This window comes from Centroberyx affinis, unplaced genomic scaffold (assembly GCF_046629955.1).
Source record: "Centroberyx affinis isolate AG114_WGS23_722 - 3 ecotype Tasmania unplaced genomic scaffold, CSIRO-AGI_Caff_v1 ptg000210l_1, whole genome shotgun sequence".
Lineage (NCBI taxonomy): Eukaryota > Metazoa > Chordata > Actinopteri > Beryciformes > Berycidae > Centroberyx > Centroberyx affinis.
In genome coordinates this window covers 48,133-67,047 of record NW_027278902.1, presented here as the reverse complement: position 1 = coordinate 67,047, position 18,915 = coordinate 48,133, and the positions used below count along the sequence as shown (strand labels likewise).

Genomic DNA, 18,915 nt, shown 5'->3' with positions numbered 1-18,915 from the left:
TTAATCAAATAGTTAAGGCATCCTAAAAAGATAAAGAATACGTCATATATCACATTTTCTGAAGCTCAGGCTACAAACGTGTTTTTCACTGAGCATAAGTTTTCTACAAAAAGAGATACATTAACTTTGACCTTACTTTTCTCTGTCAGGTATTAAAGAAACTGGATCTGACTGTCCAGATAAAATATGTCAGGTCGTATATCAGATTTATCTCAGAGTTGAGGCACTATAATGTCTGAAAATATCTGATTCAGACTGTTTGGAACAGCAGTGAAAAAAACCAGGTCTGATTTGTATGGTTAAAAATAGGATGTTTTGAGAGTGCAGAAACCTAGTATGCAAAGATTTCAAAACACCTAATCAAAAAAATCAAAAATCTGAAAGATGACTCACTTATTAACACTACACCCTTATTTGTCCAGGTAACAGGCCTTAGTGTGCTTTAAGATCAGTGGTATGTTTTTGATGGCCAGTCCTAGGTGAAAAAAATGACTTGTTTGCAAAAGGTTACGATGTTACAGGCCAAGTTGAGCAAAATCTTTATTGACCGAGAAGAGCAATCACAAATGATGATCGAATATACAACCCCACCAGCATGCCAGCGTTTTCATAGAAACTGTACAATGTGAAGGAATGTATGGAGCAGGACTACATAATTTTCAGAAAAAAAAACAAACAAACATGTTTTACATCCATATGTTCTGGTACAGTACAAGTTGATTTGAATTTTTATTTTCCTGGTCAATTGCATTTTAAAATCCTATTTCATATACAGTAATGAGCATGCATTTCTGGTAACGTCACCCAATCTACGCAAACTTGACCATTCATTGACGTTTTTTTCTGTTTTCGGGAGACTCGTTGGGTTAAAGGCGAAGGCCCGGTCAGAGGCGGCGACCACGGCTGTCTAACTCTCTCTGCGCTCCCAGCTGTTTCCCGGTGAGCCCAGGCACCACCAGGGTCTCCAGCAGCAGACGGTGCCTGGCTCTGCCTCCTCTACTCAACACCTGTCATGTCCTGACTGGCTGCAGTCTAGGAGTTGCAAAGCGATCTGAGTGCGTTGGGGGGGTGGGGGGTGGGGGGGTTGTAAGGGAATCTGACATGGGGAACGATGTACATTAAGGCAAAGGAAAAAACAAAATTCGTCATATACATAGCTGTTTTTTTTTTCCCCCACGCGACCATGGTGAGCGATAAGGCCTCATGGCTAAAAAGGAACAAGAGTGGCAAGATTTTTTTGTTTTTTTTTAATACTGATTTAAGTGGCTTGCTGGGTTTGGGCAAAGAACCACTGGTATTTCTGGTCAGTCCAATTCTTAACATTCAAATCATTGTCCAAGAGGTGTTTATTTTGGGGGCGATGGATGTGTGCACAGCAGCATGTGAGTAACCTGTATAAACAGCCTCCACTACAATAAGGGCTACAGATGGTTATTGGTTGGAGTAAGAGTAAAGCCCTTGATATACAGACTACCTGATAGCAAGCACTGCTTCGTACACACAAGGCATGCAAATTCAGTAGAGCTCCTCCTTTTCCCCCAGCAGCTGAATTAGGATAAGCTAAATATTGGGGAATAAAACTATTTTTTCCCCCTCATTCAATACATAAGGCAGCCAGGGGGGGATCGCACCCCTGCTTTTGTCACCGTTACATTTTTCACTCCCTTGTTCACTTTGGCCCCAATCCCCGTTTGGAGAGGAGTGGGTGAATACATTTAAGGAGGGGAGGGAGGCGCCATAGAGCAGCTCTGAATTAGTGTTTCACAAGGCAGGTATCGGTAATTATATCAAAAGACAGCAAGCAAGTAGGCAAGCAAAGGAATGCTATGGCAACGGGGGAGGGGGAAGGGGGCAAGATGGACGCGGTGGGGTCTGCAATGACCACAAAAGCTGATTAATATTAACAGTGATGTGAATACAGTCACATTACACAACCATTAATACAATTATATAAAAAAAGGCAAACAAAAGTTGATTGTACAGTTGCTTTTCCACATGTACTTCTTACTGAGAGAGGAAGACACCATTTTGGAGAGGTGGAAGGCGGGGTTAATCTCTTCAAGCAGCAAAAAACCATGAAAAACAACCAAAAAGAGGAGGGTCGGGGTGTGTGGAAGTAAGGTGCTACATAGCACAGGTTGGGGGGTTGGCAAGGTGTGTGACAGTGAACGGAGGCGGCTCTTGTGCAACCGGTGAAATGTTAGGAAGGGAGGTGATGGACGGACAGGGGAACTGCTGCTACTGCTGCTGCTGCTACTGATGCCGACGGAGAAGTGGGAAGGAGGCCGGGATGTAAGACAGCCAGGTGGGAACTAAGGCATGAGGATGGAATGCACAAACAAATAAAAACAAACAAGGCTGAAATGGTGGACACGGGGCGGGGGGTATGGGGGGGGGCGGGTGAGGAGGAGGAGGAGCGTGGGGGGGGATGGTCGGCCGCGGGGGGCGTCGTTTCCCTCCCTCCCCCCACCCCCTCAAAGGCCTCTTTTTTTAGTCTTTCCAGTCTTTCTTGATGTTGAGGTTCCACTCCCAGGAGAGGTGGTCGTGCTTGTCGTCGTCAGTAAACTTGGACTTGATGTTGTAGGTGCCGCGGGTCAGCATGCCCTTGGGAGCCTCCTCCAGCGAGGTCAGGAAGTCGTAATCGGCCTGCCGGGGCCCGTAGCTGCCGACCATGTAGTCCGATTTGTCAACTGTCACCAACGAAGAAAACAAACTGTGGTCAGACTGAGACAGGATGGGTGATTTTGTATATATATCCTTACTTCTATGTATACATCTAGATCGACATGCATTTTCAATAAGATATCATGTATGTGTGATGTTTTAATAGTGTTACATTTTTTCAATAATTTTTAATCTTTGCTCTGTTTTGCACCTTGTGTTCTCTGGTAATTCTGTTATCGAATCCAGTTGCATTGTTTGTTTGCTGCATTGTCTTTTTTATATTTGTGGTTTCTGTCTTTTGTTGGAGGCAGGATATTTTTATAAACCCCTTGAGCTTTTTTTTTTTTTTTTATCTCTCCTGCACAGATTAGTCATTTGTCATCTCTTTTTTCTGTGTTTTCATTATTATTTTTTACTTCACTGGTATGTTTCATCAGTGTTGCAAAGAAACTAAACTGATAAACCAGGCGGGTTTGGACACTTTGCCTGACAGGATGGTATGAAAAAGTCTTGCCATATCAACTATTTGCACATGGTCAATTGATACTCCTGTTACATTGCACCACTTTTTGGCAGCAAGATCTTTCCTAAGTAGGAAACCTATCTGGGAACAAAGATAATCATTTGATGTGAAATCATAAGAGTGTTCCAAGTAAGAACTGACAGTGTTTGTGCATCATCATCACAACTGGACAAAAGCCCAGACAAGGCTACAGAGTACAAATTGTTCACTCACTCCTCACTCCTTTCCTGAACGTCTGCTGCACATATTTCAGTCCCGAAACAATCTCCCTGTTTACCTGAGGAAACACAAACATTGTTATAGACATTTGCTATTTTTGGGTGAGCACCAGTCATAAATTTATGGGGGGGTTGCTGCAAAAATGTCCTTTAAAGTACATAAAATGCGGGAAATGAGGTTGCAAATAATGCCCCCGACAATTAGGAGTACTCTGTTTTGCATTTCATTCTTTTTTTTTTATTGAGCTGTCAAATATTCATGCGTGAAAATGACTAATGTTCCCTGTGAGCCACCATAGGGGATTCATGGGAGCTTATTACTGGGGGATTCCTTCCAGTGCATTCTGGGTGAGAAAAATGAAGCCGTTTTTATTCAGAAAACAACCGAGTACGCAGCCTGAAGCAGGAGAAAATATTGGCGCCACGCAGCCAGTAGAAGAAGAAAATACCCACATAAAAAAACTATCTTGTAAAAAAAAAAAAAAAAACACTCAACAATCAAGGGGTGGAAGATGGACTGGGTGGGGACAGAAAGTAAAATAAGTAAGTAAACGTAAAATCGAAAAATGTTTATTTACCAATATGCAATGCAAAGGTATTATTTCATTGTTCAATAAAACTGCCACTGAAAAGGACCAAAATGCCCTGAAAGTACTATCTGTATCTTACAGCTTTTGTTCACACTTTCATTTCAATTTTACTAGTGAAATCCAGGAATTTGAAGGGGGAAGTTGCCGGATCAACTTCTCTGGAATATTGACTCTCGTTCTGACTCGACTGTCTCGTTCACACATGACCCCGAAGCGGGAAATTTCCAGAAGACTTCTGGGTGAAGCTGCATGTGTGAAAGGGGCTATAGAAAAGTATGCAAAGTTTATTTTTTAAATATAGTTTTCTGGGATTGTCTGTGACTGATGAACACGTTGGAACAACAGCCTTTTCATTACCGCACCCAACAGCAAGAACAGATTCACTCCTATTCCATGGAAACAATGATTTTCTTTTATGTAGATTATTTCAGGCGGATAGGACAACTTCTTCCATGCACAGAGCTGTGAGCCACTCTCACCTTAAAGCTGATCTTTATTTTGTACTCAACTCCCTCCTTCAGGATAAAGGACTCCTTCTTAAAGCTCTCCAGGTCTCCTGTTAGAAACCACAAAAAGAGAACAAATCACATAGATTATCACTATTCAGCTCATTCACAGTCTTCTTACTCACACGCACACACACGCACGCACGCACCCACACGCACCCACACACACACACACCCACACACACACACCCACACACACACACACGCACTGTATTACTAGTTTCAGGGTTGCAGACAGTGCTATCTGTGTCAGAGCGGTGCTATCATTAGGATTACCAAATACAAGGATGCCGAGTCAATACTCGTTTCCTTCTGGAGAACGTTCTTCCCAAGTCGTCTTGGAGAGAATAAACGTCTCAAAAAAGCGAGCACAGAGATATGTCTTTACAGTTTGAGATGTGCTTGACATCGCACCATCAATTAAAGACACACGGGTGTTCATTTTCCCAGGTGTTTCCACTGGCTATGTACTATAGACTGTAGCGTTTTTTTGGATGCGTCCTCCTTGCAATGAATCTTGGGGCTTCCCATTCGTTCTCATGGGGCAAGTCACCATCCAATGCATCCTCTGTCGGCAAATGTTTCTGGAATAGTACTTTGGCCGCCACATATTACTTCAAATGCATCACAGAGGACACAAAAAAGACACACTGAGAAAGACCTGGTGTATTAAGAGTACCAAATATATGTCCAACATGCTGCAACCAAGTTTTGGGAGGGATTTGACGCTCGACAGCAGAGGACAATAGTTAAACAAAGCTATTTTACCCTGGCACTTCATATAGACGACCCAAAGTAACACACTAGAGCACTTGGTCAAGTCTGCACGTTTATTCCAGGAAGGTGACTGACATTTCGACTAAGTGTCTAACCAACCCCTGGAATAAACGTGCGGACTTGAACGAGTGCTCCAGTGTCTCACTTTGGGCCGTCTATATGAAGTGCCCGAGTAAAAGTGCTTTGTTAGACCTTGGGTAGTGTCAGCCATGGGGAACAGGAAAGCCTGCCATCACCGTTGGGGGCCATTATCACATCGCTCAGCAGTGACCGCGCCTTGCTGGGAGGCTTAATTAAGACCACGTACTCATACACAGGATTAATTAACACTACACGCAATGCTGCCACATGCACACACAGACAGACACTAGATAATTGCCTCCTTGTTTGTTTCCAACTATCATATTTACATCACTCCTCCAATTCTATCACCCTGTACAACACAGCGAGACGCCGTGAAATAGTTCCCAGGCCTTTATAAACAGGCGTCTGATTAGAGCATTAGCTTCCAGCATGTTTCTGCTGGGCTGACCATGTGCCCTACTGTTCCTTGGGGTCCTATTCTCAAACTAGTGTTGGGGCTTCATGGCCACAATAATCCAATATGAGAGGGGTGGGGTGGGGTGGGGTGGGGTGGGGGGGGGGGCTTGTTATAGCTGCATTGATTCCTTTACTGGAACTGATCTGCCTCACTGACTAAGCAGGGTTTGTCTGACTCACCCTCAGACCGGCTTTTACTGTTGCTTCACATTCTCCTTACAGATGCATTTCGACCCAAAAAACAACACAAACAAAAAAAGATCTGATGTCAATGGTTTTCATTCTATGTGTGAGTTTCAGAAAATATGTGGGGATACAATTGCTGTTTTATATAGACAGCTGTTTTGCATTAAAAGTTCAACTTCAACTAATTCAGTCATTTGGTGAACCTTCATAACTTTCAGGGAGTATTGGCTGTATGGCAAAACAGGTGCGTCATTCAGTTTTAGACTGACACATCGATTTGTCAATATCTGGCCGATATTGGGCAGTCAGCATCGTCCACTGCCGACTGATGGAGGTTCCTCCCTGACCAGTTACATAAAAAGTCTGTAAACCTGAAATGAATTTATTTATTGACACATTTTATTTAATTTTCAATAATGTTTTTTTGTAAATGAATTCTTTATTCAAAAGGTCTAATCCCAGAGTTTCCCCCACTACTGAATAAGTGTGGTGAGTCATCCTGCTTTTAAAAAGAAGCTACTAACCCTAAAAGAATTTCATTAGTCTGGGTTTCAGTGGAGAGTTTTAGTGTCCTATGATGGTCTAAATGTTGTTTTCAGAAGCTTTTCCACCTTGATAAGAATAAACTACAAGGGGAAACAGTGAATGCTTGTAAATTGTTGGCATGAAAATGGTCGTATTTAAGGATATTGAACAAAATATTGAACAAAATATCAGATATCGGCGACTTAAGTCTAAAATTATTGGCATTGGCCTTCAAAAAGCCATAATCCATCGATCCCTAGTGTCTTAAGTGACCGAAATCAAACAGAACAAACAGAGACTGATGATTGCCCTGAAGTACCATAAGAGAATTGTTCTTATATTACTTTACAGTGTGGGCAGTCCACCCTTATTAGTATTTTTTTTCCACTGAAACTGAGAGGGATGCAGAGGAAGGGAGACTCAGGAGAGAGGGTTCTGGCTGGATTCAAATCTAGGCCAGCTGAGAGATAAGCAGGTCCATAGTCAGAAGTCTTAACCATGATTCCATCACTGGGAACATCATACATATATATTTTTAACAGCAACTGGTACAAAAAGAGGAATTAAAGTGTATATACCTCTTATATACCTCTGTGGTGGCAATCAATCACTCAATATTGTTACAGCACGCTCAGCACAGATACAAACCTCCACGAAAGGATTTGCAAGTAGTGTTGGATCTACATCAAAATAAGCAAAGCCAGTATTGGGTCAACAGTGATGCTATATTTGACTGGGCCAAATATAGTTACTAGCTTTCTGAAACAGAGGGTATAATGAGGAGAAAAATATCAGAGAAAGCATTTCTGTGTTGAAATGATGTGAACAGAATCTGGTGGGAAAAAGGTACTGTGGATTTTGGTTCTTTGACGTTGCCTGGGGTCTGGGCTTGGGTGATGTCCAGAACTTAATATCGCGATGCTGTCCCGCAATAATATCGCGATATACAATATTTGTACACAATATATATATACATATTTATACAATATTTATTTCTTCTAAGTCACATCAAATTTCCAGGCTATTAATAATAATAATAATAATAATAATAATAATAATAATAATAATTCTTATTCTTGTTAATAGCCTAGAAATTTGATCTTACTATTCAAACAAAAACAAAGGCCATTTGGTGTAATTTGCTCATTCCTGCCATTTCCAGGAAAATGGGCTGACCACTTGAAATAAAATGACAATTTTTTCATCACAACTATGATTATATTTGTTTTTTACTATCACTAGTAGATTATAGGTTTATAAGTTTACATGGTTGCACACTTGTGATCTAAGCAACACATGGTGCCTGGGCTGGGTGGGGTGGGGATATTTGATACTGTGGAAAATATCGTGACATTTCGTGAAATATTGCGATATCGGCCAAGGCCTACTGGGGTCTCAACTCAACTATGAACATTTGGATCTGTCAGTGTGCATATAATATGACTTCCATTAGTCTGTCTGCATACTTACTTCTTAATTTACAATGTAAGCCTAGATGCCGCTGTGCTGGCCTCTATCAAAGTTCTGCCAACTACAGACGGCGTATATTCAGGTCAGCACATCTCCGCCTGTCTCAGCAGGGCGAACTGGCCCAAAGAGGGACTCACCTTGCAGGTCCAAAGTCAGGGGGATTGGGGCACTTTCACAGACCAGAGTCAGCCGGGTCACCTGGACATTGGGAATATTGGGATCTGGGACAGAATCAGAGGAACAGAGTAGTCAGTATGGATGTCCAACACAGGTTCTTATACATTTTCAGCTCCATACTTTCCAAGATCTCAATCTCATTGCAGATTTGCTGCTCATTGTTGAACCACCGTTGACTGTGGGCTAATATTATTACAGACAGTGCTGAACAGAGTCTCTCTCAGGGGAAAGCAATTTGCAGTACGGTGGTAAATTTCCAGACTTATTCCAAACAATCATAATTTTTTGTGTGTTTTTCAATACTTTGCATCATTTTCCACACATTGCAGGCCTTTGAAGGATCCCCAAATTGTGATAAAGTCGCATCCAGTTCACACCAATTATATTATCCATCATTTTTTGTGCATTCCTATTTGTCAGAGAAATCATAACAGCTTATCATAGTGTGCGGATGGCAAATAAAACACAAAACAATGCCTTCAAGTGCAATAAATGCACAGGAATTTGTTGTGGCGACATCGGTGCAGACACATATTGACAGCAAGCATTTACAAGAGGACTGCACATCATGTCTAATCTGTAGCAAGCAGCTGTCCAACTGCATGGCCTCAGGAGAGCTGAAATCAGGACAGCTCTTCTGTAGTTGGGACAGCCTCTGCATTAATTAGACACTAGTTTATTCTCAGAATCAAGGAACTAGCCTTTTCCCTCAGCTGGAGAAGAGCATATTGATTATCAGGCATTCAACAAGAAAATATTTGGACCCGAGTCACCACAAAGGCATTGTAGCTCTTACAGCTAATGTTGTGGCCTAGCCCGATGTCAAGCTCAATCTCAGTTGAAAATAAATTACGTCTTAGACGTCACTGACAGCATGTCGGTGGAATAATACACCAGACTTTTCCCCTCTTTCCCCTTTTTTCCAGCTCCTCTGTAAGTGTAACTTTGTCAAAATACAAATGCTGTGACACAAGCAAGCCTCCCATTACCTCACAGGCAGTCTCATTAATTTATTCATCACGCTACTTACATCACTTTCATTGCAACTGATACCTAGGCTGTGCTACTCTTATCGCTGGTACAGGTAGCTTTCCAACTCATTAGCACAGCTGGGACGTTCTGTCACAAAAAAGTCATTACCTGCCCCTTACCTGTCAACACTGCAGTTTTTTCCTGAGTTTGCTTTCTTTGCATGAGACTTTGGGCTAGGAGCAAGCTGAAAGCTGCTAGTGGATTTAGGATTTATGCAGCTATGCTACTCAAAGCGAGACAACCATCTATTTCACCACCTCCAATTTTCTGTCTGTCAAACTGTCTTTCTTTTCTCCCGCTCTCTCTCTCTCTCTCACACACACACAAACATTGCATTACCAACTTCAGCAGCGCCAGCGCCAAGCAGGGCTTCTTTGTACTTGCGTAGGCTCTCATCATCCTTGTCCAGATCGTGGATCTCTTGCAGGGTCTTTTGAGCTGGTGGCTTGTAGTCCACCGTCTCGCTCTCCTCGTTTTCTGCGGCGATGGCTGCTAGCTGCTCTGGAGTCACGTCGTCCTCAGCCATGTCTGGAGGAGAAGAGAGCGAGAGCAAGGGGAGGGAAAAAAAAAAAAAAAAGAGGGAGAAACAGCATGAGAGGAAGAAAGAGAGAGCGGGCAAGGTGGAGGTAGAAATGAAGGGAGAGAAAAGAGATGTATGGCATTTTAAGGTTATGCCTGGAATCATATCATATTAAACCGATCCTCTCTTCTCTGGCCTTACGTCTTTAAAATACGGCATAACAAACTGCGGAACGGAGTCAAATGAATGAAGAGAAAAAACAAGTAGAAAGAAAACAAGGATTTTCAAAAGCACCGCATTCAATTCTTCCTGTGTTTCTAATATGCACTTGCCTCTTGGGGAAGAGGTCGTAAAACGCCAAATAGATGACCACCACCCTAAAGCCAGTGAGGAACGCTGATGTAACGTGTCCAGACTGTTGGAGCTGTAGCCAGGTATCTCGATTTAGCCGCTCTGGTCTGTACAACTGTGAGGTCCTAGTGTTGATAAGGTGGCAGCAGCAGGTCTCCTTGTCTTCTTATAAGGCTGCTGATGACCTAACTGGCTGCTGCGTGATATCATCTGAGCACACTTCTCTGAAATAGCATCACTACCGCTTAGGACTCTGGGAGCCACGAATGAGGTCATGTGTCACGTGACACAATGCCGCTCCCTGCGGGGGCGTGGCCGTTCACAGGCCCAGACGTTATTGAGGTCAGAGGAGCAAACACTATGTTTCTTTGGCACAGGAAATTAGCCTAGAGGGGGATGCTTTCAAAAAAGAAAGGGAAAAAAATGGATCGATCAAACAGTCAAGACCCTCAGAGCCATTACTCTGTAGAGGGGCTTCTGCTTGACTTCTGAAAACACGCTCACACCAATGTTTAACGAATGGCTTTGAAGCTGAGGTAATACAATACATTTTTCTCTGTTCTTTGTTCAACTGCATACCTGAATGATTTTCAGGGTGATAGATGCCATTTTGTTAAGAAAAAAACTGGAGCAGAAGCAAAAGATTACTTGGAATCAAATTCACTTCTAGATAAGGAAGTCATGCCATCCAGGAAATGAGGAGTCAGGAGGAAAAAATATCAACAAGTGATATAGGCTAGTGACTAACTTAATGTTGAACTGATGGGTTTTAGTTTTGTTTGACTGCAAATAACCTTGTTTGTTCCTTCTGTATATCTCTTTAGTAGAGTCATCCCCTTCCAGGGGGGTTTGTGTTGGAAAAAAATGTCTCTCCTGAAACAAGACGACTTAACAAAAGCAGGAAAGGCTTTGTTTATGCCAAAAGACTTGACATTCCCATTAAGGCCATACCACCCGCAGTACTTCAGACTGGCCTAACAGGCCCTGAATCCCATGTTAAGACACTGATACGCTACAGAAATTTGAATCATTATGATTTTTGTCCACAGCTAAAAGCTAAATTCTTCTGCATTGAATTGATGTTGATAATCTGGCTTTATGCACCAAGTTTAGCCATTTTCATAATGCAAAGAATTAAAAAAACAAAAAAACAAAGCATGTTTATCCCTGCTAATCCAAGAGAAACCTAAAAGGTGGCTCTGTGTACAACATTAATTTGCTGTAATGGGGTAAAAAAACAGCAGAGTGAATTAATGGCGTAGACTTTCTTAGGACATTTGCAATGAGTCTACTTGTTATGAAGCTAATCCTTCACTGTAGTTCACTGTAGTGTACCAAATGGGCAGCTATTCAGTTGGCCTGAACAAATGGCACTGTATAACTTGGAAAGGACCTGTGTGAGACTAGCAGATGAACCAAGAATCCACAAAGTACAATAAACTACACATAATTATAAAATCTAATTTCCCCTTAGTCCACACTGAGTCTTTCTCTGCCCTTGATTAGGCTTGAGTTTACATAAGTAACAACAACGGCCATTGAGGGGTTTGAATGCCTTAAGCAGCCACCCTGAACCAGAATAGTACAGATGATAAGACTGTTTTAGGGCACTAAAGATAAGGGTTCCCAAATGTAGTTCCCACATTTAATAATTATAGAGCATTGCAGATTTCGCAATACTAAAACATTTCATTTTGAATGTCCGCTGTAGTTGAAAATAGTCAAGATGTTGACATAAGATGCAAAAAGTGGTCTTCAGGTCATTAACACGAATAATCGGGATAAACGATCATGATCACAATGTCTGGAAAAATAATCAATATGACAATTTCAGCAGTAATCACGCCGCCCTGCCACAGAGAACGGGCTCCTCCATCTAGCTTGAGGTAAGGGTTTTTTCTTATGCATACTTCTTCCCTGAGTCTCTCCCCTGACCTGCCCCAACTAGCAGCCGTCAGTGGAATGTCTGTGAGCTTCAAGGAGGAACTCGGGTCTGCAGTCGTAAACGTGCCTGAGCATGGGGCCGCAGATCTGCTCAGGCTTAGTTTTTTTTTTTTGACTGCTCCACCATCACACACACACTCCATCTTAGAAAATAAATTCTGGCATCTGAATTAATTAATGACTGGTGACTTCAGAGCGAGCGCTGGGGTCTCATTTGTAAAACGGTTTTACGCATAAATTTAAAGTCAGTCTTTTACAAAGATTTTCTGTGATATATCAAAACCTACTTATCATAATCTAAGAGGGCACAAATGGTATAGATACAATTTCCTACTAGGAATTCAAAGAGGGTTTTTCATTAACGAGTCCCTGGTACCTTGGGGAAATAAGAGTGCTACTTCAAATATCATCATTCAACTTTTCTGCAATTGAATACATAGACACAGCATTGAGGGAATGGGGTCTAGACTCATTTTATTTAACATTCCTTTGATCCCAAAATGTGTTCGACTGTTTTAGATTACTAAATTTGATAGTCCACAAGAGATAAAATTTAGATCAAGGCTGCAGGAGAGGTGGGGGGGCTTCAGAGTGAACACATTATGTAACTACTGGCATTAAATCCAATCTGGCACTGTGGCTAAACATTAGAGGTTCCTCTTCCTTTCTCTTTAGGGAAAGGACTTCCTTTATCCCTGTATTGTAGCTAGGCCTGCAGGAGCAAGATGTTGGGTTTTACCAGTCATGCTTGTTGTGATTTTTCAGTTGTTGACACACGACTAGTCAATTTCTAATGGGAGATATGTTTCCCCCTTTGTTCTTGATCATATAGCCTACAAAGGTTGTGCTTTATTTTAAAAATCCAGACTAGTTCAAAAAGGCAGGATTTGACTGAGGGTTTGCCAAATGAATATCAGCATTCTCATTCTGTGCTCTGTCTCTGCCAAACATCAATGCAAGGCCATTATGAAATCTCAAGAATGCAATGGGCTGAAGTTTGAGAGGATCACCCCACCCAACTACAGAGGGTGATGAAGCCTTCAACAAGCAAACTGATCCATGAACAAGACAGGAAGCTAGAAACTTCAAATTCAGATTTACAGAGGAAGAGTAAACCCAAGTCTTATCGCTATGTTGAAATTGAATTCCTCTGTCAGGGTCATCAATCTCAATTTGAAGCAAATAACAGACTGCAGGGTTACAGCACTACTGTGCAGTTTATACCGTCTTTACTAACCCCTACTGACTAGCTACAGCATTCAAATGTAAATTGTTACCGAATGATATGGAAAGCAGTGGATGAAGTCATCTACATAATATTGTTTGTTTAGATGGTGTAGATAAATATGCATTTTTTTGGTTTGCTGATAATAATAAGCGTTACCAAACACAGAATAAGCAACTTTCTTGGTCGGTTCTACTTGAAATCTGTGAAACAAACCAATGTTTCCTTTGAACAAATAAGCAATAATACACAAATTATGATAAGCCGTCTGTGCCCACTACTACATGCCACTGGCACTATGTCAGATGTCTACAAGTCTTTCAAGCCAGAATTGTTGCTAAGAGGCTAACCGCAGCTACCATTAAACAGACTGGCTTTTTACAGAAAAGGGTTCAGTTCTGTACACAGGAGAGTAACGATAGCTCACTGTTAGCTGCATTCACCTAGAAGTTAACAGACCTCAGTAGTTTAACTGGGGGTTAATCTGAACAAAGGGGCCGGTTAGCTTTTCTTGGCACCGACCGTGTAAATTTTACACAGGGTGGGACTGAGACCAGCCGTAGCCAACAACGGGCTACTTGGCTTGCTCAGAACAATTCAGCCAAGCTAACTCTAGCTTGCAAGCTAGCATCAGCTTGACAAATTAACAGTAGGTGACGAAAGACATGAATGTAAAGCTACTCAAAACGAATAAGCTGATTCTGAAATGGCGTTCTTCGGCTCTTGAAACAACCAAGGCTTACCGTTACAGTATATGCAGTAGTGATTTCAGGTGCCGCTACAATAAGTGCTGCTGATGCTCTGCGCTGTGCAAGTATGGCGAACAAGGGACGGCGCCGCCCGCGCTGCACGCTTCCGGGAACGGTGCCGCGCACGCTGCATGCAGGTGACGTGCATGCTATGCGTGCGTACGTACGGTGCTGGTGTCGTGCGCCGCCGCCCTGAACATCACAGGTTCTGTTTTAGTGTCAGTTTATATCGATATGCCTATGGACAATATATTATTTAGTTACCATGATAAATTAGTAGACGCAGGTCCCCAAATTATCTTAAAGGGAATGTGATTTAGATTATAGGCGACAATAGCACAATTTTTGCTTCATCATTCATGCTCTCCATTATAACTACAAAACCAAACTTGAACTCACTTTAGCCAAGGAATGGTGAGTGTCACACCCAATTGACACCCACGATGATCAGTCTAGTGGTAAATTAAAGGTGGATAAACTATGGTCTCCAGTCAGTGATCATCATACAGCAAACAACCAATAAAAACAAGTATCACTTGTACTTTTAGAAGAATGTTTGTGCGTTTTCCCTCAAGCATAACGTCTATTCTCACCATGATACATAAGATTCATGGCTAAGCAAAAACGATGTCAAACCTTATGTCACAAAGTAAAAAGGTTTACCTTCCATTATATCCATGGCAATGATGGTTTGTAGAAGCACTGACATAAGGTTACTGTGCCAAACAATAAGTGGAAATAAACATAAGTATTCTTTTGGCAGAACACTGTTCTCCATTTGCAGCATTTGGTTTTACGACCAACATTCATCTTACATACCAGACACTGCCACAGTGAAGTATATAGGCACTGAATGAATAACACCACCAGATTACACAATATAATGTATTTAATACAGGTATGTGCAAAAGCCTTTGAAAATACCAACAACGCACTGCACTTCTGTAAATCAACTGTACAGCAACTAGTAACAGAACAGAGGTGCATTAACTCTGCACACAATTCACTTTGCATTAAAACAGTCTTGTAAAGATTAATTTAGTCATTGTTTCCATGATACAAAATGACAAAACAGTAGATTGTAGGTTTAATGCAATTGTTTGCACATTGAGAAAAGAGCATGGGAGCTGGTGAGCTAGAAAAAAAACAAACAAAAAACTGTCAAATCATACAACTGTCCTACAAAAAAACATAAGGTACAAAAAGTATTGGAAAAATACTAAAATCATGAGATTTTAAAGGTCCGTACATTAAAATGGCTTCAAAGAACAAGTGTAATAAAGTGTCCATTGTTTTGATCAACCAGTTTTAAAAAATAAGAAAACAAAAGAATGATAGGACGCCTGAAGATCCCTGTGAGTGCCTTTAACTGGTGTCCATCTGAAATTTAAGGAGAGACAATATCATCAATAATCTGTCATAATGACCAAAGCACACATGAAATTGATTATGTGCAACTCTGTGTACACACCTTGGAAATGTAAGCATCCAGCTGGGCGTCCAGCTCCTCTGCAGACAGCTGGGGTCTGTTTCCACCTCTTCCTCGGCCCCTGAAACCTCCGCCACCTCCGCCTCGCCTCGTTTCACTCCTTCCAAACTTGGGCCTCCCGATCCTGTCCCTGTCGAAGCCTCTGGTTGAACTGCTACAAGAACAAAAGAACATCAGGCATCTACTCCTACCTATGTATTGAGACTGTTCGTAACATCTGTAAGTATATATCTGTAAGTGTAAATTCAAAAATTGTAGTAATCCATTTCTTTCCAACACTTCCCACATTTAGCCCAACATGTTTAAATTGTCAGTAACATAAGTCTACACTTAAATTTTGCTTTTTATTTTATTCATTTATTTATTTTCATCATGTTCTGTAGACCCAACAGTGTCTTTTTTAAGTCACTATGTCAGGTAGGATTAGATATGTTGAATTGTAAGGAATTTGCCAAAAAAAAAAAAAGTAAACTGAGACCAAGTCTTGCTGTGTTCTGGATTTTTGGAGTGCCACCATCCCATGTTCCTCATGGTTCCATAAGTCTACACAACCTTGCAATTGTTTATAATCCATTGTATTGCCATTTTTATATTCTCGGTGTGTTTATATTCCTTTTCCCAACAGAATCCTATTACTTTTGCTGCTGTATTGGCCTAATTTACCCACATGGATCAATGCGTTCATCTTAAGTTGAGTGTATGAACCGGTTACCACACTGCTTTTCCACAAGGAGATTCACTCACCTTTGTGCAGGCGGTCTCCGCTGTGTGTCGACCTCTGAAGTCACTTGCTGGATTTTCATGGGGCGGCCTGAAAAGGGGGAAAATAATTTAGATTTGTGTTTTATTTTGAGACAGAGACAGAGACAGAGAGAGAACTGACATGATGAAGCACTCTGATGGTATGGTGCTTTTTAAAGAAACCGAATGCTCACCGTCGAGTGGGACATTGTCGTACTGCTTCAGGGCTTTCATCGCATCTGCCTTCTTTTCGAAGTGGACGTCAGCTGTTCCCTGACTGCGACCAGACCGGTCATAGTGTACAGCTGCTTTCTTTAAAGGTCCAAACTCTGCAAACAGCTCCTGGAGAACAACAGAGCATTGCGGAGATGTCAACAAAGTTCAAAACACGTGAAACAAAATGGCAAAATGGATTAATGGTGTGTGGTGCCTGTGAATTACCTTGATATCAGCGTCAGAGACAGCAAAGTCGAGGTTGGAAACCAGCAGCTTGCCCCCAATCTCTATGCCTTTTGCTGCTCCTGAACTTCCTCCTGTGCGTCCTGCTGTTCGTCCTCCAAAGCCCTCATCAAACATGTCGTGCTGCCATTTGTCTGGTAACTCTCTGGGCTGCAAAGAGCAACACAAAGAAAACAACACTGATGCTGGCTGCAGGTTCCATTTGTCCCGTCATTCAAAAAGTAGCATGGGGTGGACTGGTTTTTGGGTGTTACTTGACCACCTGTTCAGTTAAAGCACTGAACATGTCTGGTCCATAGGCTACACAACAGGTTTAATTTAAAAGTTTGATACTGAGGAAGAATGATGATAAAAGAACCAAATATGAGTCCAGTAGACTTAGGTCTGACCACCATGGTAACTCCTCCCTGAAAAACAGACTTGGGGCTCCACGGCAGGGGCAGCAGCATTCACATTTTCCATAGGAAGAGTCCATCAAAATGGGGGAAAACAAAGTTGCCTTTCGCCAATGAAGGAAAAAAGGTCTTGTTTTAATGCAAAAAAAATCCTGCTCCACTGAGGCGGCCATTAATAAAGTTCAGTACGATTTTACTTGAGTAGATGAGACGTGTTGAAGTCTTTAAAAAACAAAAATATTCTGTGAGGGAATATCATTTTTGGCCCTGCACCCATTTTGAGAATCGCCATTTTGTTTACGGCTATATGCATCACCAGGTCCAGTATATAATAAAATAACTGTCTAAATGGCTAAAAATGGCAGGTGATTGTTGTCAACATGTTGTGGATCACGGGAGGAGATGGATACTCGACGGAGGGAGTGGATTAGACCGGTATGGAGGTGGTCGAGAGGCTTCATGGCTTCAACCGCTCTGAAACAAAGCAGAAAGCCGGGCGGCAGCTGATCCTCTTCAAAACGGCGATCCACACGAGGCAGGACAACTCTTCAAATCTCTTCAAAACACGAGCCAACACACACTCTGAACATCTGCAACTACAGCCATCTCGGCCGAAAATCAACCCACGTCTTAAATGGCGGTTAACCGTCAACTCTTCGCCGGGACCTGAGGCGCACAAAGCCCCCGGGTCCGTTATCATGCAACCACGACTGATAAGGAGACACAATGGTATCGGTATTATGTAACATTCATTTCATTGCCATTTTCGTTCCCTTTGAACTGCTTCTCCTCCATACCCTGGTGTACGGCGCGGGTCTGCTGTTTCTGTCGCGGTTGAAACTCTGTCGGCTCCGTACAGGCCCTGATCCACCGGCCCGGCCTGAGTTTCCACTGCGGCCCGACGAGCCTCTGCCGCGGCCTCCTCGATTTCCGCGACCGCCGCCGCCGCCTCCGCCTCCTTTCTTGTTCATCTTAATGATGTCGTCCAAAGACATGCTCATCTTATCGGCCATGTCGGCACTTATTCTTTTAAACGTTAAAAACGAAGTAAAAAAAAATCTTAAGCGTTTCTTGAGTACGGCTAGTTGTTCAGCTCTCCATTGACGATCGACAGACGGCGGAAGTTCTTTAAATAGCACACGGAAGTGACGAAACCAACTTTCTCTACACCTTCCGTTTGAGAGCGTCAACTCACTGCCATCTACTGTCTGCTGGCGGCGTAACACACTGTTGTGAAGAAAACGTTATGGTCAACAAACATTTTATTTTTGATAAGTAATTATTATTATTACAATTATTACAATATATACAATTGTAATTATATTGTATTCGTCCGCCAAGCAATATAGTTCTTGAACAGCAGCTAAATAAAGTGGTTGCTAAGTGACACATCAGTACTAGTATGAGTGGTGATTTTCCTTATTCTGCTCAAGAAATTCTAGACATTTGTAAATTTATTGTTGACTATATTGACTATATGGGTTTTTTGTCCTATGTTGTAAAAATGTTGGTTTTGATTGTCTTGAATATAATACAAGCAAGGAGAAACAAATGTATTTAATTAATATTATTATATCAATGGCTCATATTCACAAATGACAATTTCTAATATTTTATAAAGATATTGAATAAAATACAAATACTACCTCATACTCAATCAATAAGAAAGCTGTGGAATTGATAAATATTTACCTTTCCTTTAAGGTTTTACTATAACAGTGCCACTAACTACTTTGTATGCATATACATTATAAACAGTGGCGATTTTCGGATAGCGCATTCTTCTTCTTCTCCTCTGCCTCCTTCTGGTTTATATAGTACGTTTATAAAACAG

General features: G+C 41.8%; 2 protein-coding genes across 3 annotated transcripts; both read right to left on the bottom strand.

Annotated features, from left to right (window-relative positions):
* Positions 1-507: 507 nt before the first annotated feature.
* Positions 508-14,060, bottom strand: LOC139661543 (rho GDP-dissociation inhibitor 1-like). The gene is made up of 6 exons (XM_071540006.1): positions 13,992-14,060; positions 9,548-9,736; positions 8,137-8,220; positions 4,475-4,551; positions 3,401-3,464; positions 508-2,690 (listed from the first exon to the last, which is right to left on the bottom strand). The coding sequence occupies exons 2-6, from the start codon at positions 9,732-9,734 to the stop codon at positions 2,491-2,493; spliced, it is 612 nt and encodes a 203-aa protein (XP_071396107.1). The 5' UTR covers positions 9,735-9,736; positions 13,992-14,060; the 3' UTR covers positions 508-2,490.
* Positions 14,061-14,874: 814 nt separating this feature from the next.
* On the bottom strand, positions 14,875-18,209 carry LOC139661528 (THO complex subunit 4-like). 2 transcript variants are annotated; one of them, XM_071539988.1, is made up of 6 exons: positions 17,879-18,209; positions 16,669-16,836; positions 16,422-16,569; positions 16,231-16,297; positions 15,469-15,640; positions 14,875-15,377 (listed from the first exon to the last, which is right to left on the bottom strand). In XM_071539988.1, exons 1-6 carry the CDS (start codon positions 18,092-18,094, stop codon positions 15,363-15,365), a joined length of 786 nt encoding a protein of 261 aa, XP_071396089.1. In that variant the 5' UTR covers positions 18,095-18,209; the 3' UTR covers positions 14,875-15,362. The 2 variants fall into 2 exon arrangements, with proteins under 2 accessions (XP_071396089.1, XP_071396096.1); XM_071539995.1 differs by having other exon boundaries at positions 15,469-15,637.
* Between the last annotated feature and the right edge of the window lie 706 nt (positions 18,210-18,915).